The sequence below is a fragment of the Pagrus pagrus genome (genome assembly GCF_965226575.1).
Source record: "Pagrus pagrus genome assembly, chromosome: 14".
In the NCBI taxonomy this organism is placed as follows: domain Eukaryota; kingdom Metazoa; phylum Chordata; class Actinopteri; order Spariformes; family Sparidae; genus Pagrus; species Pagrus pagrus.
Genome location: NC_140198.1, coordinates 10,665,404 through 10,693,228, shown reverse-complemented (window position 1 = coordinate 10,693,228; position 27,825 = coordinate 10,665,404). Strand labels below are relative to the sequence as shown.

Sequence of the window (27,825 nt, the reverse complement as noted above, 5' to 3'; positions counted from 1 at the left end):
ATGGTATTTGAGCTACGTTAATTTTGATGTTCTCGGAAAAACACCCTGGTAATATTAAGATAAACCCTGGGGACATTGTGTCACATCAACATCAATAAGACCAACATGGCTGCACTCAACATTAATATTAAGATTTGATTCATTTATCTACTCTTAGTGGGACTCTTTCCAAGCTTTCCAAGGTCGAGTGTGTATCCACAGGGATCTAATCCAATTTCTAAATGGTCAGCCCACACGATGCTGTAAAATATAATTCAGCCTTCTGTCTGACCAAGCTGTGTGCCTTCATCAATCCATTTGTCATCCCAACCATCTAATCTCTTGCTTCAAGATGCTGGTATATTGACACTCAGCAGCCAAACACACACACACACGCACACACGGTGACCATGTTCATCATTCAAGTCTCAGTTTCTCTCTCAGAAATGACAGACATCCATCACAGGCTGCCCTTAAGGATAAATGATGGTCTAGAATGAGAGACGGTGAGAGACCAACAGCGAGGCACGTTGAATATTGAAGTGAGGAAACGACGCGAGGTGTAATAAAGCAAAGAAAATGTATTCATAGTCAATCAAATTACATAAAGGCAAGGGCAGGTTTCGCAACAATCTTTGAAATAATATTTTAAGTGTCTGATGTATACGTAGATCATTATGCAGCCACCACAAAAAGAAAACATATATCCGTCATGCACAAGGCCAGAAGAGAGAACGCCCACCACCTTCCATTCACGCAGCAGCACTGACAAAACTCAGCCAGGCTGTTGTGCATCGTGACTGACAACATGTGTCTCAGGCAAAGAGGTTTTCTGCTTCCCCATTATTTCACTGCTCTGCCCATTATGAATCGTAATAATACTGAAAAGGCCTTAAAAGGCTGGATTATGCAGGCATGGTTTAGCTTAATGTTCAGTGTCGATTGTCTGAAGGCTTCAGAACTGCTCCTTGAGCCCGTTTCTCCCAGTTTCTTCACCAGCAATTAAAATACACTTAATACCACTGAGACAGCTTCTATAATCACTGACATGCTGTTGAAGGAATTTAGTTAAATGGTGCGAATGAAGCTAAAACTGCTAACACAGTATTATGTCTGTATTATTATGTAGTACGTTTTTGCTTTTGAAGGTGGTCAAAGACTTTGAGTGCTAGATCTGACTATAAATTATCCTGCTATTATCAAACACTGCTAAAGCCACATGGGTTTCAAACCATTTCAGCAAACACAGTCTTTCTATGCCTCTGTGTTGGAGACAAGGTACAAGGTAGATTTATTTGTGATTATTTAAACAGTGTTTAAAATGAAATGAAGGTTTCATCTATTCACGGCCTGAGGAATGAAGCTACTCAGTAGTCTGGTAGCAGATACTGCTGTATCTTTTGCCAGATGGCAGCAGTGTGAACAGACTGTGGCTGGGTTGGGTGTTGTCCTTTAGTATCCTTTGGGCTCTATCCAAACATCTCACTTCTCACTTCATCTCACGTCACCGATGCCCTGTAGATGGGTACCAGTAATGTTCTGGGCGGTTTTAATCACCCGCTGTAGAACCTTCCTGTCCTGGACCAGGCATGAACCATGCCAGTTCGTGATGTTTCCAGTGAGTATGCTTTCTAAATATGGCCAATGATGTCTTGGTTTGAATGTTTTATGTTTTGATTATGTCTTTATTTTTAAATTTAAAAAGCATATGGTAAAATTTGGGGAGGCTGAAAAATTAGGTTACCCAGCAGACGCAGGGAAACACTACCTGTCATTTGGAGTGTTTCTGGCCTGCTACTGTTGAATGCAAATGCAGTAGGCTCTCTCACTTTTAGTTATGGTTAGATCTCCACCATCTCTAGAGAAAAAATGTCTTGCTATCTAGCAAGCTGCTACATTTGTCTGTAGAGAAACAGTCGTGAAGCTGCAGGCTGTAGAACCGAAACAAACTGAAAGATACTAAAAAGGTCTGAACTGCAGCAAGTTGGCTAATAACTCTCTGTGGTTGTGTATACACAGTAATTTCATCCAATGTTAAAAACAAACATTACTTAGAGCAGCTTTACGATGTATCATTTGAAAACAAATGAGCATGATGTGCAGGCAGGATATGACTTTACATCTACCAGTGTCAGACAGTTCACTGTGTATTCACCGTCCTTTACAGCATGTACTGTAGGTGGGTCAGGGAATTACTGCTTTTTTCTCTTAACCACCTGTCTGCACATGAAATCAAACCATTCAGAACAAGGCATGTTTTTTTTCAAACATAGATTTTCCCCTTTTGATGACGTGAAATGTGGTTGCCATAGTGACACTGCTATATCCTAAGGCGAGATTTGGACTATTCATGGTCTGTCTCTATGTAGGAGCAAGCATCTGCTTCACTGACTACCGTCACTGCTGTCACTCATTTTATAGCATTAAGAGGAGACGTAATAAATGTACGTCTGTGCACATGTTTTAAGAAGTCCATCTGCCAACAATGCACTTCAGTAGATAATAGGGTTGGGCAGATGAACCATGCCATCATCCAAGGCCGATGGCTGACAGCCATAGAGACTACTAATCCCTGACCGTCGTAACATCGTGATTCAAAAGGCTTCCCACCAGAGAGCACAATTAAGAGGCGTGTCCCCTCAGAGTTGCTGTAGGGCAAAGTTGTTGTTGTTTGTGATACGTGGGGAGAGGAAATGAAAAGAAGTATGTTACTGCTCAGTGCACTAACATTACGTCAGGAGAACCCAAGGAACTCAGTTAAATTTGTTTCCTTTATAAAACTCCGTTTGGAGTTTGAGTAGTATTGACCAATCATGTTTGAGCAGGCTTTGGTTGCATGCAGGGTAACAATTCAAATGGAGAACAAAAGAGGCAAAACACATTGGCCCAAAAGCAATCTCTGAACCCAGTGGCTATTGTCTGTCGATGATTTATATTTTCTTACAATATACTTGTGAAACAATTCGGCCGTAGATGTCATCACTAGTTGCTAATCAAACTGTAAACAATGACCAGAAGAGGAAATCTTCACCTGAATATACTCTGAATATATCTGGATATCGCTGTTGGACAATTGCTGATGGGTTCCAAGATCTCCTTGAAACTGACCCGTTTTAAATTATTTGGTTATTTATTTTTGCCCCTGAAATATTAGCAGAAAGTTCTGCTCTGGATCTGTTCCTAATTTATTTATTAAACTGTCAGCTTGAGTGACTGTCTCAACAATCCACCTTCTATCTCCATTTGTCACTCACTGTCTGTCAATGCGCTCCCTCTCATCTGCTTTCTCTGTTTCAATTTCTTTCCGTGCTATCTGGCCCCTTCTAACCGATTTCTTCTTCCCTCCTCCCTCCAGCAGAGCTACTGGAAGAGACGAGGAGGAATGATTTCCAGCTGACAATCAAGAAACTTTGATTGAGGACTTAAGTCAATAGCATTTTCTCCCCTCTGCTTGAGAATTTTGCTCTTTCTCTGATAAGACTTCACATTTGTCGGCATACTACATAAAACTATGATAAATATGACAGGTTACAAAGTGAAACATCTTGTTTGCAGCTGAAAGTAGTCACCCCATTACACGCACAGCACGTTTGACAGCTGATTTAATTAAACTGATGTCTTGTCTCTCCCTCCTGCACCTGACAGGCCATCAATTCACAAAGACCCATGTGAAAGCTGCCTTTGATGACAGCATGCACCTAAAACTTAAAGACAAGGTATCTGTTGTCTTCAAGGCTGTAAAAATGCTGATCAAGGCTCAATCCCAAATCAAAGTATACAATGTTTGCCACCAAAATGAGGAGCGTGTGTCTGTATTTACTCGAATCTTCTTGTCTTAAACCTGAGTTGAATCTTTCATGAGTGACTGCCAGTGCACACTGTAATTATCAGAAGATCTGAAAGCGTGACAGCGAGTGTTACGCTGAAGGCTTGAAAAAAAGGGGAAGGAAAATAAAGGGGTAAAAGCAGTAGAGGCAGACACATGTAACTGTGTTACTGCCATCGCATGTCTCTGTGTGTGTGTGTGTGTGTGTGTGTGTGTGTGTGTGTGTGTGTGTGTGTGTGTGTGTGTGCATAATTGGGTGTTATATTGCAGAAGGAAATATTTCTTTGATAGATTTCCTAGAAAACATTTTAGTCACAATGGAGCAGCTTCTCACGGGTTGCATGTCTTTTATCTGTGGGTGTCTCTTTATCTCTTTTTTCTCTCTTTATCTCTAATCTTGCTCCATCCATTTCTTGCTCTTCACTTTTTTTTTTTTTTTTTTACTTTTACCGATTTTCTCTCAAATGCCAAGCAGAGCGGGGGGAAAAGATAAAAATTCATGACTTTCCCTGAGGAGCACAAGAAAGACAGAAAGAGACGTTTTGCCATTTATACTTTCACCTCAGTGTGTACATCAGATGTCCGAGACTCGGTTAACCTTGGGAAGATCCCTTAAGTAGGAATGTATCGTCTTCTGCTTAAGGGCCATTTACAACGTAAATCTGCATGACCCGCAAATGTCAAGTTCAGACTACAGAAAAAACACAAGGGTGTAAAAAGCTGTCAGGAATATTTCAATAATGAGCATCATAAATTTCAGATGCTGCTGTTGTCATAGAGGTGTCATTGAGCCCTACACTTTCCATCATGGCTTTTCCATGCACACGTGCTAACTTGGTATTTGCATCTCCACAACAGGGATACTGTGTCCTCGCACTCCCAAATGTCAAGTAGATTCACATCAGTAACATGTTTAGTCCAAAACACAGTATTCCATTATTACATCTGTAAAGAAAGGCTCTCTCATCTCACAGCAGACATCATCATCCCTTTGCATCAGCTAGATCCTGAGATGGCAGCCTTTTTTTGACAGCTCATTTGAGCAAATATGGTCATCTATGCCCGCTCTAGAGCCCACAACAGCCAATGTGTGATCGTGTAGACAAGCGACCTACTGTCGTCTCTTTCTCCTCTCTACTGAGCCAATTACATGCAAGCCTCCGGATGATTGACGCATCATATAGTCAATGAGATGTCAAATCCAGCAATTTATAGTTTTTTTTTCAGCAATTTCATGCATTTTGCTCTTCCAATAGGCTGTTTTTCCACCTCAGCACTTGTTTTTGACTCTAATTTCCCATACATTTTTCACAATAAAAGCACCCTGTTGTGTTTTATCTAAAAGTTTAACATAACTAACTTGTTGATATTTTTCCCTACTTACAAACTATAATTTTGACTGCTGATGTGATTTCATCACTGCAACGCTCATAATCATCCAAACACATCAACTTGCTTCACGCAACCACACTCATGACTGTATGGCCTGAGGTGCTGTTCGGCTCATATGTCATCGATTAAATTAACAGCAGAGAAGACGGGAGGGTTAGCTGGCGAAGAAGGCAGCGAACCGAAAATGCCAGAGAGAGGAAGTCTACCAGGAACTTCAACATTAAAAATATACAGTACTATCGGGTTGCAGCATTGAAACACAATTGAAAACTTGAGTTGAATCTTTCATGAGCGACTGCCAGGGCTCACTGCAATTATTGGAAGATCTAAGAGCGTGACAGCGAGTGTTACGCTGAAGGCATAAAAAAACGGGAAAAAGCAGTAGAAGCAGACACATGTAACTGGGTTACTGCCACCGCATGTCTGTGTGTGTGTGTGTGTGTGTGTGCGTGTGTGTGCATAATTGGGTAATATATTTCGGGAAGAAATATTTCTTTGACAGGTTTCCTAGAAAACACTCTAGTCACGATGGACCAGCTTCTCATGCATCACATGCATTTTAATCTTTTATCAAGTTTACATCTCTCTTTTGTCTCTTTATCTTTAATCTTGCTCCATGCATTTCTTGCTCTTCAATTTTTTCCTTACTTTCACTGCTTTTCTCTCAAATGCCAAACAGAGCAGAGATATAAATAAAAATTCATGACTTTCTCTGAGGAACACAGGGAAGACAGAAAGAGACGTTTTGCCATTTATACTTTCACCTTAGTACGTACATCAGATTCGAAGTCAAGTCCACAGGGTCAGCAATCGTATTAATCACATGTGCGAGTCGACAGTGTGTTACAGAGGTCAGACGGTAAACTTCTCACTTGTCTTATATTTGCACACTAGTCTCATTTGCCGAATTGACTTTTTTTTTTACGTTTCGGCATTAAGAGAAAGAGTTGTGGGGGTGTGATTTGTTTCTGAGAAAGCTTTAAAGAAATATTTTGAAATAGGTGTGAGGAAACATCCAGGCATTTCTCACCTGAAAAGCAACCCACGCACAGTAGTCAGAGTGCTAGAACTGAAAATAACATCCGCCTCAGGGGAATGCAGGGCTTCTGAAGGCCCAGCTGTTAACCCCTGACCTTTGTACCTCTCTCTTGTCTGTGATGAGGGTGCAGCCTGGCTTTTCTTGGATATTCAGGACGCCTGGCTCTTGGGAGTTTGAGAAAACACGGTCTGGGCTGGGATCCAATGACTCTCTTTGCTGATTGTTAAAAATGTAGTATTTTATGTTGTAAATGGACTTTAATAAATGTGATGTTGGTGTTGGCAGCTGTAGGTTATTGGATAAGCTTACTTGTTCATAGGAGAACCTTTGAGCCTTAAATTTGCAAATCAATCATTGTCGCAGGGATTTAAAAGGGAACTTAGTATTTGCACTTGCATTACAGTGCATTGGTGGACTGGCAAGATACAGGTTGACATGAGAAAAGCCAAAATCAAAGCAAAAGAGATATCCTGACATCTAATTCCTCGTATAAGTGAAGCTCCAAAAACACTGGATACTACACTACCCACAATGAAACTCCATATCGTCTCTTTGGACATGTGTCTTTGAAATGTCACACCCTCAGTTTGTAATCCAAGGCTGTAGAAGAACAATCTTTAGTCCCTCTGTCCAAGCGGAGATAACCTTAATGACATCACTTTGACTGCATCAGGGTTAGCTTTTCAAAGATATTGCAACTGCAGCGGCTGTGTAGCACTCCAAAACTGATGCTAATGTGTACATAACATCAGTGGAGTGCCCCTTTAACTGGTCAAACTTTAGATGGACAGACAAGTACTGGTGAACTTTTATTACAAAGAGACTAATGTGTAACTACTAACATTTTGTTTTTTTGGAGCATTTCAACAGTCAAAATGTCTATCCGTATTTACATTATGTATCATTGCTTCAGCTGATTTGAGTTTCCTCTGTCTAATTTCATTATAGTTAATGTTTCATTCTATTAACTGTATAAAAGCCTTATTGAGAACCAACGTATGGTTTCTAATCATCTAAATAACCCAAAAAAAAAAGGCTCTCTACCTCAATTAAACTCTGAGAATGATATGGTGGAAATTATATTACAATACTGTGCTGTTGTTTTTTTCTATACTAAAAAGATCTAATAAAACCTAAGTTACATCAAAAAATAAACTTAGGATAGGATTTAGTAGCATCAATATTGCATATTGCAACCAACTGAACACACCTCGTCTCACCCTCTCCTTTCTAGAGTCAGTGTTTGGTTTGTCTGTTCTGGGATAGTGTAGAAACATGCCGGTGCTGCGTAGAAGAGGACCTGTTCCCTATTTAGATGTAAAAAGGTAGGTAAGGTAACAAATTCACAACAATTCAGGTGATTATACACTAATGAAAACATAACTACATAATTATGTATACAAAAGTCCACACTTCCTACACTTTAACTCCATTATAAACATAATTTTGGGACTCCAACTTGCATTTTGTTGTGCAACCCTGTGTTGTAGAATGATAAACAAATGAACCTTGAACTGATGTTTAGGCTCTATATTTTTAGAAAACTCATACTGCGCCCTTGGCCAAGTTGTATGACTATTTATGGTTGGTATGTCATAATTGTCTCATCAGGTTTCACTGCTGCAGAGGAGAATGGAGGTTTTTGTCAAACAAAATCTCAACTGTTATGACAGAGAGTGTGTGTTTGCAGGAGCACGTCTTCAAACATGCTCACATAAAGTTAAATCCGTTTGCTATAATCTATGACCGGCGGGTCTAGACTGCCTCCTGACCTGAGAGTGAATGTAGATCAGAGAGAGCTTTCAGAAGCCCAGAATGTTGCTTCTTTTATCCTGCTTAACCCTGTGTTTGCTTGATTTTAAAGGGCAATTTCGATGGAGCTACATAACGTGCAGCGATTCAAAGAGCCACACATAATCTCATTCAATAAAATGCTAAATGATTCTGTCCTCTATCCTGTATTCATCCTTTAGTTACAGGTTTCAAGGACAACATGGCCATTGCATAATATGTAATGCAGATTCTCTTCTAACTTTATAAACAGGAGGTTTGCTATTGCCGTCCTTGTCAAGAGTATCCTGGCAACAACATGTTAATAAAATAAGAAATGCACTCTAGGTAAAGCTTGTTTTCTTTGTGAACATTTTTGATGACATATTATCTTTTTTTTTTTTTTTTTTAATAAAGACTTCAAATGTTATCACATTCTTCGCTGTTTGATCCTGTAGGTAATGACAGCAATGAAAATTATAAGTAAGAAAACACGTGTTTATATGAAAGTGGCTTATTACATCAACCAGCATTTGAACTAATTCTGTTAGTACTTTCAAGAGGAATTTAATGTTATTTATCTTTGCTTTCAAGTTTGATTGATTTCATTACTCTTTCTTGGCGTCACCATAGGCTAGACTTAACTTTGTACTGAAAACACACAAAGATTGAAATCATTATCAAGGATTTGCATCCTTACATTTGAGTCTGAGCAAGATGACACGCACTGGTCCAAATTCCCTGAAATTTGGACCAGTTGCTTTAAAAAGGATAACTTCGCAGAGTCTAAGAGTCTAACCATATCTTTCTTGGCCTTGGCAGCTCCTTTGAGATTCCCACTTCATTCACTTCAGCACATTACATGGTGTGTTTTTTTTTCTTTTTGCGTAGTTGTCGAGTCTCAACAGCTTAGATATATATATATATATAACATTTCGTGTAACATTTCTGGATTAAATTATCTAAAAACAATTAGACCTTTGTTATATATGTCGTTGAGTTGTTTAGTTACACAATCCCAAATGTTTCCAACGATGTTCAAACCCAGAGAAATCTGTCATTTTACTCGCAAGGTCACAGCTTGTTTAATTTGGTCGTCTGTCGTCATAGCTTATAAAACAGTCAGAGTGAGGAAGGAAGTCGGCGTGACTAGTCATAGGTAATAAATTACATATTATGTGTTTTAATCTGGAGGAAAAAGCTGTTCGTATGCTATCTGGTTATTCTGGTACACTTTTGACCAAACAATTCTCTTCTTCCGTGCAGGGAAATAAAATGTAGCCATTACCCAAGTGCAAGGAGCGTTAGGCTTTCCGTCTGACAAAGTGCAAGATGCTTTAGCGACTAAATTGGCTGGAGCCGAGTTAATGAAGGCAAATCTATTTCACCTCTCACACATGCATATATACGTACAACACGTACAGTAAAGTGCCAAAAGTATGAAACACTCGATAGGACTGGATCCATACAAGGCAGAAAATAAGGGTAGAAGCTTGTGAACATGTCATTTTAATGCACCATTTGGCCGTATCATGTTACACAGGTTGTTCACCTCAGACGTTTAATGCCTCTTTAATGTGACTCATAATGGGAAAACCATCCAAAAAAAAAAAAAAACGATTTTCTGTTTCCCTTCTTCTCTCAGTGCTCTTGACTATCTCTTTCAGGCCCTTCATATTTATGGATGACCTATCTCTTCTATCTTTGCATAACACCTTGAAATAGACCCTGGCCTCGGTTTACAAAATGTAAAAAAAGGTATATATATATATATCCTAACTGTAAGTATAATAAAAACGCAACAATAATAGTTCAGACTTTCCACTTTGTGAAGCACAGCTCACACACACCACATTTGAAAGGATCATAAACTTTCAACTTATGTGAAAATTGTGTAACATTTGGAGGATGAAGCTGCTTTACAATACATATACACATTTTAAGATTTATAATATACATTAGGGGCAGCCGCAAAAAACCGCAGTTAAACGCAGGTTTTTCATTTCACCGTGTGATTGCAGGGCTCGTTCAGAGGCAGAAACAAAGTCGCGACTGTTCTTCTACACAGTAATTGCATGTGGGTTCACAATATAAGTGTGTGTAAGTGTACAGTTGTGGTCTGTGGTCATACTGTCATGTGATTGTCTTGTCAGTCTGAAGTCTTCAAACACAAAATAGAAGATAATATGATTTCCGCAGGGGAACAATCATATACAAGACGGGGCGGCTGAGGCTCAGGAGGCAAAGTGGTCATCCACCAATCAGAGAGTCGGTGGCTCGATTCCTGTAGTCTACATGTCGAAGTGTCCTTGGGCAAGATACTGAATCAAAATTTGTCTTGCATGGTACTGTAGTTTCTGCCAACAGTGTATGTGTAACAGTGTGTGAATGGGTGAATGCTGACTTGTGTTGCACAAGTTTACAACAGACTCAGGACTACCGTTCAGCAAGTGTAGACTGCAGGTTTTACTACACAATATTCACTCCATTCACATATTGTAAGAAAAACTTAAGTAATATGTGAGCATTATTTTAGAGTCTTTGAATAATGTTGAAGAGCACTAACACAGATTTGGCCTAAAGGTTATCACAGTGTTGCAAAAAGTTCTCGGCTTGCCAAGATTTGAAGTCTAAGATTTGGAAATATGAGATTAGTCATCATGTTTTAAAAGTTTTTTTGTTTTTTTTAATAAATGGAACATTCTTAAATTTATCACAAACATGTCTTATACGCCTCAATTAGTCAGGAAATGTCACAGTTGTGTAATTTACTGTCAATACAAACTACATTAGATTGAGTGAAGTCTCATACTGTTACCTTTAAAGGCTAAATGTCTTCTTTTTTCAATTAAGAATGCAAAAATCTCAAAGTAATAATTATTTGCTAATATTCTGGGTATATTTTTACTTATTACTGTGCTGGAGCAAGTCTGACTTGAAGTAATTTGATCTTTCCACTTAATTCAAACCTTTTAACACTTATCAGAGCCGACTAAATACAAAATGTCTCGTCAAGTTGAAGGAACTTGCTGCATGGACAGAATTTCACCACCATTTCATCGTTTATTTTTTTACATTTTGGCTTTCCTTTTTCCCCAGTCGGGATCTCCACAGTTGCTGCCACCGTAAAGAACTGCAACAGTGACACAACAGTTATCTGTGAGTGGGAGATTAGAAGGGTGAAGATGAAGGAGAGTGAGAGAGCAAAGGAGATGAAATGGCAGTGGGAAGACGGAGGGGGAAAAATAATCAGCAGTGACGCGCAATCGACTTGGTGACAGGCTGCGCTTGAAGCTCTTTCACCGTTGTGTCAGTAATAAGATGATTGGTCGTGTGTGTCTTCTCTTTGGTCTAACAATGAGTATGTCAACACCAGAGTGGCTTGTAGAGAGGACGTGATGGAACAGATGATGACTGACAGGAGAATGAAGACACCGAGAGTGTGCGTGTGTACATTATGTCTGTGTGTGCTCAGCCTCGTGTCGCTGTGAATTCCATATGCAGGCGTCTGTTAATAACCTCAGGATGGGCTTGTCCAGTGTTTATATGAAGATATACAGTACCTCTCTCAGGGAGAGGGGCTGGTTCAGACCTGCACAAATATTTTTGTTTAAGTTAAGTCTTTAGATTTCAGTTGTGTAAACTGCTGCTCAGACACCGAGACAGCCGGAGAGGTTGGGAGACTATGTGAGAAACATCCAAGATATACACGGCAGGTACTTTTTATAGTTTGATTATATTCAAAACTTACTAAACTAGATTATCAAACTGCTACATGATATTTTTATGTGTGCATGCATGAGAATGGGATCTTGAGTCCTTTTCCCTCATCCAGGGGAAAAACACACAGTCTTCCCTTGTTGGGGTAGTTGGAGGTCAATTCCTTTTGTACACATGGTCCAGCTTGGACACTTTTGGGATTTAAACCGACAACCCGTCAGTCACAAGACTACTTCTCTAAGCTCTCAGCTGCCACATATACATACGTGGGTGTGTGTGTGTGTGTGTGTGTGTGTGTGTGTGACAACATGTGTCCATATGTGCTAATGCATTCCTGCACCTGTGAATTCCTTTGTGCATGAAAACAAGTAGATGTGTACATTCTTGAATCCATGTGTTTGTGTGTGCATCTGAATTGAATATTTGCACTATGTCTCTTTGTGCAAACAACTGGGTGCAAACTCTCTGCCCCACAATCACAAACACTGTTGAGCTGTAAAGCTTTTATTTATTTTGCTTTTCTAGCCATTTCTCTGACTTTTTTATCTTTACATGTGCCCTCTTGACCAGGACTCCCTGAAGATCTTGTAACACAACGGGATCTTCCTGACTAATAAAGGATAAACTAATTCAATCTGTCTTGATGGGGAAAGCATTTTGGGCAAGTAATATATGTAATAATAGAGCCTACAGTATCTATGAGGAACTACACAGGTTAAGTTCAGCATCATCTTCTGATCACTCTACTCACAGAGAGCTGGGTCGGATCTGCCGGGTGTCGTGCTCTCCGTCGTTGCTGGTCAGGCTGTGTCTCGGGGTTCGACCTTGGCTGCTGCTGTTGCTGCTGCTGCTGCTGTTACAGTTGGCAGAGGAGGACACGGGCTGCAGCTCAGCTGCAGTTCCTACACTGTTCCTCTTTTCACCTACAAGAATAAAGAAAGATTTTACAAGTCTTGAGTGTTTTCAGACGCTCTGCATGTCTTGCTTCATGTGGCCACGTTTGTACTGGTAAGCCTTTTCCTGTTTTAAAACCAAACATCTGTTGACTGTGCGTGCTCTCTGATCATAAGCTAAACAAATCAAAGCATAACTGACCGCTGACAGCCTGATGTTTATACTTTCCAACAAAGAGTTGTGGTTATAGAGACTCCATTCAAGTTTACCCTACAGCCACACATAGAGTCAACTTTAATGAAAAAATGGAGGCAATCGATACATTGTATTATTTTTAATAGGCTAATTACACGGTTCAGCTCACCTTTCTGGGAATGTGTTGGTGTGTGGAAGAGTGTTAGTGGCCTCTCGCTGCACGACGGGGCTTTGCTCTCGGTGCTTCTCCTCCTGGGCAGGTTGAGCTGCATGTTGGTCGGCCCGCTCGCAGAACTCGGCACGTCCCTGAATATCTGCGCGAAACAGGACAGACGGCGTGCGTGGAAGATAAGAAACAATACAGACATTTACAAAACAAACATGCCAGTGAAAAGGAACATCGTTTTTGTTTTCTCTGTTAAAGTGGAAATAGGAAAAAATGTTTCCAAATTCCAATCAAGGATGATCAACACCACTTTTCGAAATAGAATAGAGAAGAAATGAGCATTTTCACTAGAGCGAAATCTAAAATGGAGAAAAGATAAGAGGAAAAACAGTTTATTCACCCATGTACAAGTCTATAATAGAGACATGAAAGCAGATAGTGGTGAAATGATAGCAATTTGTCAGATTCCCTCCATTTATACAACCTGGGACCTGTAACACAGCAGGATGACACAGGAAAATGGCTGCTGTGTGCATACGGCCTGTGGTGTAATTACTCTAAAGACTGTTGTATCGTGCTATCAGCATCAACTTCATACTGATGAGTTAGAGCAAAACAGTTGTCTGTCGCCAGTTTAAACATGTGCACAGCATGTTCTTACTGCTGTCCAGCTATTTATGTAACTGCAGGGCGACATCACTCATGCTTCAGTGCAACATATTGCAAAATATTGTGACTTGATAGAGAAAACGGTACTAAAAAAAGCAGCATGACACAATACAAAGATCTGCTTAACCAACTGTGGACCTATGACTCACTTTATGCCCAGTTAATGATTCTTGCCTTCCTGCTCTCTACTGAATAAAGAGTCGGTCTCAAATAGGAGCTAATAGGGTAAATCTGATATTAATTCCTGGAGTTATGTTTCAGAATTGCAGCCTTTGCAGACTAGACTCTCTTACACATAGCAACAGAGCTGCTGGCTGCCGTTTCAAAAACGTCTTTTAACTGGGAATAATTACATGTGCAGAAGCTTAACACCAGGGAAACATTATGTGCTTCAGTCTGCGATTTCGTGGCACGGATCGTGACACTGCTGAAATTTATTTCTGCTTTTTCAAGCACAATTAGGCAAGATTCAGAAAATACCCCGCCGAGATAAAAATATAGTATAGTAATCGCCAATTACGTATCACTCTTCCAGCTTGATGGTTTTTTCCACAGCTAATGCCGCTCCGCTCGTATTAGTTTGTTATTTCAGCCAAAGACAAATGTCATCATGGCTTCAACCATTTATCTGTCAGCCCATTTTTTTCTGCTTTGCTGCCAGCTCCACACCCAGAGCTCCGCTCAAGATGGAAAACAGAAAAAAAAAACATATTTGAGTGCAGGAGAAGCCGTTTTAACACAGTGAATGCGTTGTTTTGGAGTTGCATAAGCAGGATCACATGAAACCTACCAATACTTCTGCAACTCTGGAAACCCCTTGAGGCTAACTGGGATGTGTGACACCGGGCTTTATAAATAAAAATGACCCGATTTGACTCGTAGCTCGAGGAAATCATTTCAAAACATTTTCCACCAAAATGAAATATTTTTCATTTAAGTAGATATTGTCGAGGAAGGAGAATAAGAAAGGCTCCAGACGAGCTTCAGGCGGACTGCAGCAAACAAAATGAACAAAAATGTTTTGACCTAATCATCATTTTATTTGTCATGGGAGGGCAGATGTGTGACGTGCGGACTGTCTTCAGAGGACTGAGAGGGCTACCGTGTCTCGTGTGTGTGAGTCATTGTTTCGTCCGTGCGTGAATTCATGCATGCACACATGTTCTATTTGTCTGTGTGTCTCACCCTTTATTTACTTCACAGGCTGAACATACTGTGTGCACAATGCTAGGGTCTCAACCAGCTGATTTGTCTGTTGCCATGGTGACGTGTAAGCAGCTTGGCCTGCCAATAAGCTGCTTGGGTCTAAAGGGGAAAGTGGCTTTGAAGTGTGTAGATTATATACATGTGCGTCAGGTGCTCGTTCAGATATAAATGATTAGGTGTGTTAATTTCTGTTTTAATTGCGCAATTACACAAAAGTCAATCCCCTCAACAATGCCACGGGATTCATTTAGTGCTCGACCACGGATTCTGCTGTTTGTGTCACACACACACACACAAACACTCTCACCTTCTCATGGTGCTCTATGAGGATCTCTACTACAATGTTCTGAAACTTGATGTCCATGATGGCTGCGACCGTCTCCTCCTGTGGGCGGAGCAGAGTTGGCCCGAAGACCACACCAAGGTTGGCGACGGTCATCAGGTTCTGCTGGTGGTGGCTGGCCACACTGTTCAGGTGGGAAAGACAGAGAGACAGAGAGAAAATACGATCGTTCAGCTCCTTGTTTTGGTTTTTACACCCTGTGACTCGCGAGTATCTACTGTAGCGGCCACAAAGCCAGACTGTTGTATTTGACTGCCCTCATTTCAGCTGAGTCTGCCAAATGAACTGGCAGCCGAGTGTATTTTCTGGATTGACAGAAGAACCTTTAAGGCAATTTTGTTTTCACAGGGCACCGATCCCGATAAACCTTCCGATCTGATCTGAACTGAATGAGACAAAGACCCGAGGTGTGTTTATTCAACAATTCAACCTATAAGACAGGTGTAATCCACTAAGCTCAGGTAATGATGTGCATGCTCACAAAAATACCTGCATTCGCACTCGCCTACATGCTGTACAAACATGGCTGATGTCCCATTTGACACACATTATATCATGCAGCTATTGCTGAAGAAAATCCCAATAAAGCCACAGGGCTTAGATGCGGGTTTAGAGTGAAAACACAATGCTAGTAGGCTGCATTAGAGGAATAACTGCACATAAGCCAACAGTGTCATGCCCTGCTTTTTTGCTTATGGGCTGCAGCAGCTTGTGGTTATGTAAACTACAGACAGACAGCCTGTCTGACTCACAAATGAACCCGTCTTTACAGTAAAATGTTCCTCACCTACTGTATAAAAACATCACAAAGGTGGGAGAAACTAAAAAATGAAGAGGCAAGCAATTGTCAGGGAATGTACTTCTTATAAAAAAAATAGATCTTTGCAGGAGACTTGCAACTTAATCATCTGGAGTGCTCATCAGCATCTGCCCTGATGAAATGTCCTTGAGCAAAATGTTGAGTTCCAATCAGTTCGAAGGGGTAAGTAGCATCCTATTATCCTGCAGTAAGCACTGATTTGGTGATTTGCAGGTCAAAAGACATGACAGACGCTGAGGGTAAAAAAGGGACACATGACTTTATTTCAATGTGGAGTTAATACCTGCTTCAGACTGAGATATAGCAATTTAAGTCCTATTAAAAGGTGATTATGTAAAAATGTAGCCCTACTTTAACCTAACGGTGGCTTCAAGGGGTAAGTGAGGAAATAGATTTGGCCCGATGACTGCTGGATGGGTTTCTATTTTCAGCACACGCCGCCTTAATGCATGTGGTCAAGAGATTACACGGAGCCCTAATCCACCTCGAGGATGGACAATAACAACAATCACGCTAAGGAGTGTTACAGCGAAGTGGGCACAGAAATAGAGAAACCGCTAAAATTAACCACTGTGCTGTTTCGGTTTCCTCTGTGCACATTGTCTGATGCAGCATAAGAAATAAAAGACTGCAGTCGTCCAGGTGTGTGATATTCTCCACCTACTTGCCCAGGTGTTTCATCAGCAGCTCCAGCATCTGTCGGTTCTTTTCAGGGAGCCGATGCACCAGAGCATGGATCTCCGTCACCCTGGCCTCTGGGTTGTCCAACTCTGGACAGAGACAGATGAGAGGACAGAAAGAGCGAGAGACTGTTAAAGAAACAAAAGACTTCAGCATGAGGTGTCACATTTGATGACTTCCTTACAAGACCAGACAAAAAAAGGCAGGGTGATGCGAGTCAGACACTCATGAAAAGATAGTTTTTGTCACTCTGCTGCAAATTTGGAAAACTTTGTGTCCTGGTGAGTAACAGGTAGACAGGCAGGGAAGACAGACAGGTAGGCAGAGAGACCTTTCTGTTGATGAATAACTATAAATCAGTCACGGCTGCAGAGTCAGTCGATAGAACGGTGACAGCAGTCTCACACTAGATCAACCCTCGGGTCCTTGCTGTCAGCGCCAGGCAATACACAACGAGCAGAGCATCTCCCACACAGAGACACATTTTATTTATTTTTTTGCCAACTAACAGAGCTGACAAGCTAAGACACACACACACACACACACACACCAAAACACTCAAATATACAGTGAACACAGACCAAATATTTGCAAGCACTTATACACAGGCATGCAGAGAGAAAATCCCTAAAAGCATACTTATTACGTATTAAGCAGAAAGACGCAGAACAAACACTAACAACAAAAACATGTAACCAGCCAGTCACACACACACACACACACACACACTAAATGAAAAGCCTATGACATAAACATGCATGTGCACGTCCAGTACACCCACACATACCTCCAAACAGATGCATGCACATGAAAACACTTAACACTCATCGCTCTCTATTAGGCAATCTATGGTATCCACCACCTCACAGAGATTATGCTGAAGCACACACTTTTCTCTTAGTTTAACACTCCTGAAACTGTATTAGCTCTATCCAGGGGGAGGTCCATCCATCTATCAGTAGCTCAATACATACTGTAGATACTAGCTCTGCACATACCAGCATCTGTAAGGAGCACTGACAAACACTTCAATCATCTCACCGCAAACACAGACTTGGAAAAACAAATTCAAAGGCAGTGATATTGGATAGACATCGGCTCCACCACATAGTCCAAGATCGAGCTGTTGAACTCGACAGGCGGGAGAGGTGTTATATCATTGATGCTGGGTGCTGAAACGCAGTCAAAGTGGACAGATCATACAGTATTCTCCACGTCAAACTTTTAATGTGAGGATGAAAACCACATCATTACGATATTGTTGCTGCTGTTATTTCCTAGCTGTTTACATGCTTATGTATATATGTACTGTATATAAATAATTCTATGTTCTTCGTGTTTGCAGTCCTTGCACTATGCCATGCCTAACACTCTCTGGCTCTTCCATGCGCTTGATCTTCTCCTTTAACTGTCGGCATGACAGTGAATCAAAGGCTTACCAAAAACAATCACTACTTATCAAAAACTATTCATTTAATATAAATGTTGTCATGTATTTGGATTGTTGTGTGTTGTGTTCGAGCAACTGAAAGTGCATGAAATGACAGATGACTAGAAATACGGGCTAATATATACAGTAGTATATAAATATCCTCAAATTCATTGCTTGGATTTAATGGATTACAACACAAAATGTCAAGAAACTGCAAGGAATCCATCTCACATCAGAAGAAATCAATTAAAGGGACACCCACACACACCGAGGTCTGAATGTCGACTGTGCGGTCAGTAGCCGTGGTGCTGAGTCACAAGTGATTACACCAACAGGAGTCATTTATCACAGCAGCCTCCGCCACAGCCATCACTTAACAGACGACTTTTTAAGTCACTTTGAATCTTAGACAAAAGAATAAATACACTACTGTCTTAGTATTCGAGTACTGTCGTTCATGTAGCCACACACATGCAATAATCCATCAGGATTAGTGCCCATCCTCTCTCATTGTCGTACAATTCTTTCTTTCTTCCACATGAATTTTGTTGAAACACTTGACAACATGGTGACCATACAGGGTTGAGACAGCACATCACATAAAAATTTTGCAATTATAAAAGAAACAGTCAGTTTCCGTTCACATTGCAATATTACAGACAGCAGTGGGTAAAATGACTCATCGCACTTTAGAGAGCATGAAACCTGCTTTATTCTGCAAGTGAATTGTGCTGCCTGGATGATATTGCAGCTGTGTTTAGCCCGAACACCGACCTGCACATTTCAGTACGAATATAATTTCCTTGAGGATTCTCTGAAGGTTGATTTGTGAAACCTTTTCAGAACCTTTGAGGAAACATTCCCTGAAGGTTCTCTGAGGGTTATTTTTGTGAATCTTCAAAGGACCTTTGGGGATCGTTCCATCAAGTTTCTCTGAAAGTTTTACAATAATAACCTTTAGACAACATCCAAGGAACGTTCTATAAATGTCTGTGAAGGATTTTTCAAAAACTAACCTTCTGGGAAAGTTTCCTTCAAGTTCCCAGGTTATATTTCCGTAACCAACAACTTAATAAAACTCTATAGAGAACCTTTAGGGAGCATTCTCTGAAGGTTTTTTAAAGATTTCACTAAAATGACCCTCAGAGAACGTATTTCTCTTTGAAGGTATTTCAAAGAGTATATAACCTTCAGGGAACTTTAAGGGAATGTTCCCCGAAGGTTAGTTTTTTGAAAAATCCTTTATGGACATTAATGTAATGTCCCTTACATGTTGTCTAAAGATTATTGTGAAAAACCTTCAGAGAAAGGTCGTTCTCTCAAGGTTCATCAACAATAACAATGAGGATCTTTGTTGATGAAGGTTCTCAGTCATCCAGGTCACGGTAATTGTAAGCGTTGTATCATGGGTAACTGGACTTGTTTCAGTTTCTTGAAGACGTTTGTGACACATCTTCAAAAAACTGAAACACGTCCAGTTGCCTACGAAACAGTGCTTAGAGTAAGGATCTTTACCTCAAGGTCCTTGAAAGATTTCACAAAAACAACCCTCAGAGAACCTTCAGGCTTCCCTCAGAGATGTCTAAGGGTTTTTTGAAAAAAAGGAGAAAGAAAGAAAATGATTTGACAGTCACAAAAATATGACCTTCAGGGAACTTTTAGGGAACTTTCTCCGATGGGTTTTTTAATTAAACATTTGAGATGGAGACTTTAAGACATCAGAACTAAAAACCCCTTAAATTTTTGATCACCTGTAAGGACTGTAAGTATGCACAATACAGCAGGCGACTCACTTTTTTCTACTCCCTCAACAGTAATTAAACATTTACGCAAATGTTACATGAGCAATACCTTATCTCCACGCAGCTAGCTTGTTAAGCAGTAAGCTGATCAGAGAAAAACTAAGCTCGACTAAATCACAAAAAAGCTGTGATTTGGGCCGTTGCCAGTTATACAGACGCTTTTGTTTTTGTACTTAAAATATAAAAGGAATGATTTCCATAAAATACCACAATCTTGACAGGCCCTGGCTCGGAAAAAGCCCTGAAGACATGTCTGGGTCTCACCTCATCAAAACTGCATAGTGCATCTCTTTAGTAAGGGAGGATTTTTGATTATGTATGGAGTACATACTTTTACAATCAAAGTCAGGAAACCAAACATGTTCACACGCACTTATGGAAAATGAAGCGTGCATTTCTACAGGAAGATTGCCACATCTGCTGACCATCAGCTGATCCTTAACTAACTCCAGCACCACCACCTGGTCTACTTTCTTATCATTCATTATTCATACTTGACATCTCGAAGCCTGTGCAGTGTGTGCAGCTCTGTATATTCATACAGCTATGTGGTAGAAGGGACAGAACTATACAAATACATAAGATCTACAGTTTTTACAGGGCAGTCTTTGTTTTTCATTGTCAACCAAACCACTATTTTGAGAACATGTAAAGTGAGTGTTTCACATTCGACGTATTTGGCTGCAAATATGAGAGACCACATGATCTTAATTTATCTGGAGCGTGACTGATAAAATCTATGGAACGTAAGGTCATGCGTCCTTTATTTCACCAAAGATTCAATGGACTGATAGTGATTAAAGTTTTTTTGAGGCTTCGTTTGAAAAGTTGCAACTTCCTGAGTTGTCTCAGAAATCGGCAGAAACAAGCGTACAGTGAATGCACACATTATCTTTAAAGCTGCACACGCTCATCAATATTTTAACATTAGCAACTGGCCTTGTAATAGCAGTGACAAACCCACACAGAATTATCTCCAGACTCCCTCGTCTTTCCCTTTATGAGGTGGTTAAAAACAATGTGTTTACAGCTGGCTCTGCTTTCTCAAGTGGCCAATTAAGTCAATCAATACTGACATTCTCATCTACCGACGATCACCTGTTACTTTATGACTAATGTTCATAAAATCCTGAGAAGAAACAGATTTAGGCCTTGTCCACAAATATCTGGATGTTTTTCTAAACGACAGAAATTTCCCCTCCTTTTAAAAAAAAAAATATCTCTTTACAACTGAGAGCAAAAAAACTATTACAAATACTCGAACAAGCATGCAGGCCAGTAGGTGGCGATAAAGTCTATGTCAACGATACACCAAACACCGGAGAAGCATATTATGAGCATGCAAAGTCATAAACCCACTGAGTCAAGTTTTAAACGTCCAATAGACCATATTCACATGGCGGCCTTTTTCCTCTGACGTCAAGCTCAGGGTGGAAAGCTCAAAATGCCTGTGTTCCAGCTTGCAAGTCAAACAAAGATAGGTAACCTGTCAACTTGTTATCATTCACAAATTCACCCTATCATTGATCAGCACCTGAAAAGACAGCGGATAGTAAAAATCCAGAGGGACATCGGGACATTTTTCAAGGTAAAACAACACGTTTGATAACCCGTTAGCTAACATTAGACAACAGCTAACATTATTGTTAGGTAGTGTTACACGATACAATATGAAAATCCTAAAATAATCCAAAGACATCAACGCACATCTTCCACACATTTGCTCGGAAGTGGCTGAATGCTAACATTAGCTAACAGGTTATCAAATATGTTGCGGATCCAGATTTTCACTATCATCGTCATTTTTTAGTTTCTGATCAATGTGGAAGTGGTAAAATGACAACAATTCGTCACATTCCCTACCCAAAAACAGCAGCATAAAATTATCCAAGCATTAGAGCTTCCCACCCTGAATGTGACGTCAGAGGAAAATGGCCGCCGTGTGAATATGGTCTACTAGACCTGGTAGTGCTAACAAAGACTTACACTGGTGCTAACCGAACGTAAACCAACCTGTAGTCCACAGTTGTTGCTGCACATGCAACATTATTACCATCATTACGCAAAACATAAATGGCATGATCAAAATAAAGGTGATGATGTCATAATTTCCTGAAAAATCTGCAGTTTCAAAGCTTATTAAAAAACCTCTGACCTAAAATGTTGCTCACGTTTACATGAGACGCCAAAACATGGAGGAAAATGTTAGTTTTGCTTAATATCCATATGTGTGGACAAGGTCTTAGCTTAATTCTCAACTAGCCCGTAAAGGCTCGAAAAGGCTACTTTAGTTTGCATCAGCCCAAAAAAAAAAAAAAAAAATCATTTGAACAGCTGCAGGCGAACCAGAGGGGTTATGATGTGTTTACTGACAGCAAGATTTGCATGCGAAGACGCATTCATTTTAATAACAGGCATCAAAATTAATGGGCCGAGTGTCAAAAAATCTGTATGGGAAATGATGAGGAGGAGGTGTCTGAAGAAGGAGTAGACAACAGGTGTTTGTCTCTCACTTAATAAATCTCCAGTTTTCCTCCTGTTCTGCTGTTTTACATAACCTGTTTCTTGTCAAAATGAAAGACATGCTGCGAGCTGCCTGGCAATCGCCGGCCTGAACTATTACGTGGGAGAACAGAAAACATCATGTCTGATCACTGTTTAAGATGCAGGCTGCAACCACAGCACCTAGCTGGAAGCGACGTAAAACTGCTTATATTCATACATGCACACAAAGCAGTCTAAATTATTAACAACAGTATTTTCCACTATATTTAAGAAAGCCATGTCAGTCTTTTTTTAGTGAAAGCAGGATAATGTGGTGATGCAGAAGGGGATGTTTCTGGAAACAATGTAACAAGAAAACAGAAGAGGAAACATGAGATGAAGAGGAAGTGTGAGGTCAACAGGTGGATCACTACAGTGTGCACCGCTCTACACCCACATTACTAATCAGACTGTCAAGGTGACGACAGAGCTAAGCATGCAGGTGAAACTTTTGAATTACCGGTCGATCTACATACCGATGCGAACTCAGGGTCATGGGCTTTGAACAGGTGCTTAAAGACTTGGATTACATAATCAAGGAGGAGTTCCTTCTTAGAGAAAGGGCAACGAGTTCACACCTCTGAGAGCTTTTGAACCCACTGCTTCTTTGCTTTTAAAAAGAGCCAGTTGAGGTGGTTTAGGCCTCTGATCAGGGTGTCACCCGAAAATCCATCTACCTGTGGTGGCAGGCAATGGACAGTAGAACCTGGGCTAGACCTAAACCACACATGAAGTAGTTTATCTGTCTCATCTGGCCCGGTAATACCTGGAGGATCTTGCTCCTGAGCATAGCAACACTTTGGGGTACGCATAAGTGCTTATTCACGTATCCTGCGTCCGTTTCGAGCATCAGTAGCGCACGTCCTTAAAAATAAACGCAGTAGGAGCAGTGTAGTGCCAGTCTAGGGATGGGACAGGGTGAGGAATGAGCAGAGACAACAATTGGACATCAAGCTAACATGTGGCATCTAGTGGTATCTGCCAGTAACACGCATAGTATACAGGCAAGTATGTGAACAACTATGTTCACACGGTTGTATACGTCAACGTGTGGTTAAAAAGCAAATGTGCATATACCTGTCCACACTTTAAGGTAAGGTGAAAAGCCTGTTGTCATAAGAGGTGAGGTGAGAGGTGATGAATCATACAAATGGGGATAATGGCTCGCAATGGAGAATGACAAAAAAGAGCTTAAGAGAGAAGCTGCCTGAACCATGTTGCTTAACAGGTTTGTTGGTTTCATAAGTTACAAAAGTTGCCAGGTGCAGCCACCTCAACTCCGACGTCTAAAAGGTGTTGGGGAAACGGGGTTTCGGACCCCGTTCAACAATCCAACAACAACTTTGTTCGGAGCGTACCGATGCCTATACTTATTATAGCTTGTAATAAAGAAATCTTGCGTTCAAAGAGCAGGCATTTGTCCTGTTCAGCTGAAGTCTTTACTTGTCCTTTGTTCGTCCATGTAATAATCAGTTTTACCTCCAAATCCAAAATGCCCAATAACCCCCTTATGTAATTTGTTCTGATCTGCAGCTAAACAATATGATTACTGTACTGCCTGCAGAACAAGCAGCATACACATCACTGATCAGGAATTATAGGCTTGAAAAACCCTTTGGTAAATTAGATACATAAATATGTATCAATATGTGGCTGCTTGAAAAGAGGCATAGTATCTTTTTAAAGTCTGTAGCGAGCAGGTTAGACTCTCAATGTCAAACTGTGCATTAGCATTATACTCAACTCATGTTCATCATCTTTCACCCCTGCATTACCCCTCATTTTTTCATCTCTTTTATGTACGAGGTTATAAAGCATGAATTATAGTGATGGTAAAAGTGAAAAATGTTTGGTCGTGATATGTAGAACCTTCACCTTGCAGGGCTGAAAAAAAGGCTCATTGAAAAGGGAGCTGAAGGAATTCAGGCATTTGAACCGAAAATGTGAGAAAGTTACAAAGGGTAAGATATAGCAAGAAAAAGAGAGATGGAAATATGAGCAGAAAACTGATCAATTAATGAGAAAGAAATAGTGCAAGCACAGCCTAATAACTGGAGACAGCAGGGTAATTACTGTATGTGTGTTTACTTGCTGGTACAAGCCTGAGGTAGGCAGGTATCTGAAATCCAGGTGGCATGCAACCTTCACCCATTCCCCTCCTCCTCCTCTGTCTCTCAAAGTCTCCATTTCCTTGCCTAAACCAGTTAGTGGTCAGGAAACTTTATAATGTAGTGTAGGAGCCACATGAGAAGGATCTAACACACTGAAATGATTGCAGTGACTGTTGGAGAGTTGAGGCAATCTGTCTTCAAGACAGCTGAGTGTTGTTTCAAAATGAAATCATTCATCCTGCCCCAATTCGGCGCACCCATCAGGTGTAAATGGAAAACTTTGCAGCTGCTGAAAAACACTAAGCCCTCCACTTAAACCAGATATCTAACACCAGACTAGCATGGGATGGGAGAGAGTAATCCGAGATGAAACTAAAAGAGGAGGGAGAAGATGAGGTTTGCGAGCAGTGCAGTGGGAGGAGCCGGGGAGGACGAGTGAAAGAGAGGAGGAGAGAGGGCAGAGCCGAAAGAGAGAGTTCATCTTAGGACGCTGTCCTTAAAACACCCCGCTGCTCGGGCAAAATCATTGCCTTGGAAAAAATACAAAAGCGCGCTCTCACAGGCAGACGCGCATTCTTGCACTTATTCATTCACACAAAAATTAATGACATGCAAATGCAGACACCCACACAAACAGCAACTGATGGAGGGCATGAGGGGAAGTTTAACAGAACGGAGGAGCCTCGGCGCGATGAGACATATAAATCTGTAATCTTACACAAACAGTTGGCAAGCTCGCGTTGTGTTTTATGATTATTGCAAAACCGTGAATTCATGAGTTAGGCTATAGCGCGGGTGGTCGGAGTTGGTATCAAACCAGCTACCCTGGCATTCTCAAGTGCCACGCTCTACTCCTCTCTCCAAACACACACTCAAACACACTTTTCTCATTCTCTTTCCAGTTGGCCTCACTATGGAGCCATTTCCTGGTGGCGTTGCCAGAGACACACGGTAATTTCCTGCAGTTCCTTCCCCTGTCAGCTCAGCTTTCTAGAGGAATTAGCTACAGACAAACAAAGAAAACAGGTCACTGACGCATCCTGTAATACAAGCACACCAGACTGGACCGGACTGGGCTGCACCTGGCCTTGTTGGGATGAGCCCACTTTCCAAAAAATCTGGGAGAAGCTGATACAGTAGCAACACAGAAATGGTCCACACGGTAAAAGCAACCCTTAAGAGCCCTAACGAAACGATACTACTGTAAACTGTACTGTAAAAGTACTGTAAAAACTAAAGAGTCCTCATGCAGAGTCTCTTATTTAATGATCTAAATCAGTCGGTGTTGACAAAACTTTATTTTGTCGTCTTGGAGCCTCGTGAGAAGGATCTACGTATCTATCAATCTATCTATTGCAATAGACAATATAATTGTCGCACAAACTGCACTGGGTTGACGCCGCAAATTTGTGGTGTTGCCCTGTTTAGTTAAAGCCTGCTTCAGCAAAGATGACGTGTGGCCTCATTGAAAGCCCTTGACTCGCCAAAACCCGAAATATTGCCAAATCGGAGAGGCTGTGCGCCCAGAAAGTCCTCTGTGTCTGTATGTTAAAGCGCTGCATGCATGCTGCTAAATTAGGCCAATTCACCTGTAGTAGCCTCGCAAATACCGGCGTTTCCGTTGCCATGACAGTTTCGTGTGCATTTTTCTTTTCAAAATAAAAGCCTGGAGATGATGTAACAGCTGTTCGATATGTTGAGAAATATCGCATAGCGAGGCAAATTACACGATATTTGATTATATTTAATATTAGCCCAAACCTAACACTGACTCACTACACACACACTCATCAGGTGCTGGAATCATCAAACAAGTTGAACATTTTGCAGCTGCTGTTTGACCAGCCTTAAAAGGCTGAGCTGTTACTAAATCGTCCAGCTCCCCAGGCTTTTCCTCTTCATGTGGAATATGAAAAAGTGCTTCACACACAGGTCAGCGACATACTGTGTGAACACAGACACTGCATAAAGCGGTACAGTCGGGGGGCTCAGCTACCCGGGCAAACAGGCTGTTGGCCCAGTGGGGCGTCCTGGCGTCTCAGTAGGTGAACCGCTTATTTGTACCGTGCATGTCATGACCTCATTCACATGAGGATTCAGATGATGGTCTCACTGTCCAAATTAGACTGAGTTGGAATGCTCAAGAAACAGGCATCCATTAGGAGAGGAAAAAGGGAAGAATGAATGTTTATCTGAAGTATACATTCATAAACTGTACGTATCAGCATGAGAGGAGTCACAGGATCTCAGCTTAAAGCAATAATAAACCAAAGGTTACTTATAGATTCTCCTGCTCGGCACAGTAAACAGTACGGTTCTTTATTTAGCGCGGCTTGTTCTATGAATCCAAGGCTGTCCAAGAATAGCTGTTTGCAGTGTTTTTATATAAGACACCTCGAACAACCTCAAATGGCAGGAGAGTCTAAGAGTGTGTGTTCTGCTGAGTGTTTGAGGGACAGAATTTAGATAGCTGTTTTTACATGTCACACACACAAAATAAAAAACTGTTGTGTGCTTTCTTCTGTTACTCCACCGTGATGTGTCGAAGCACAGTGAACAAAATAACAGGTTTGCTGTTGCAGATCTTTAAAAAAGGTGGTAGAAATAAAGTGCTGCGAGTACTCGACCAATCAAAAATGATCAGTTCTCCAAGTCCCAAAGTTCCCAGACTCTCGGGAAGTACAACCCCCAGAGCAGGGACTTTTTTGGCTGTAAAATACTGTCCCTGAAACTTAATTCAGACCCTGGTCCCTGCGGTGGAAATTCACTGAGTTCCTCCAATGATTCCTCGTCTCCAGGGATAAAAAAATGCAGATAAATAAGACACAGAAAAGTAAAACACTCACTGGCAGCTTTGATGAAGCTCCTCTGGTACTGGTATGTCATGAGAGGCGCGGGCAGCATTCTGCGAACAGGAGATTGAGACGTCAGATTGTAAAATGTAACACGAGTTCAGGGCTGGCTGCTCTGCACAAATCAATACATGTGAATAGTTGTGAATGATGTCTCTTTTTTTCCCTCCGCCATGCCTGTTTGCACACCTGGACATCAGTTTAATCACGGCTGCCTGAGGAGCGTAATGGCTCCTGCTGGTTCTCAGTGAGGCCTGCACTGATGCTGTGAATGTGTGTGTGTGGATGTGAACTGTAGGTCTTCTCTCTGAAGCCGTCCATTTTTGTGCCAGTGAAGTGCATGTGTGTGTGTGTATGTGAGTGAAACATCTGTGTGTTGTAATT

The 27,825-nt window shown here is 41.0% G+C and overlaps 1 protein-coding gene across 2 annotated transcripts in view; it reads right to left on the bottom strand.

The window, feature by feature from the left end:
- Positions 1-27,825, bottom strand: part of LOC311269762 (rho GTPase-activating protein 26-like) — a 95,858-nt gene that overhangs the window by 6,927 nt on the left and 61,106 nt on the right. For both annotated transcript variants that reach the window (XM_084374154.1, XM_084374155.1), the window contains 5 exons: positions 27,436-27,494; positions 16,684-16,789; positions 15,164-15,323; positions 12,985-13,129; positions 12,478-12,649 (listed from right to left, as the gene is read on the bottom strand). In XM_084374154.1, coding sequence (XP_084230280.1) covers positions 12,478-12,649; positions 12,985-13,129; positions 15,164-15,323; positions 16,684-16,789; positions 27,436-27,494 — 642 coding nt within the window. The remainder of the gene's footprint in view (positions 1-12,477; positions 12,650-12,984; positions 13,130-15,163; positions 15,324-16,683; positions 16,790-27,435; positions 27,495-27,825) is intronic.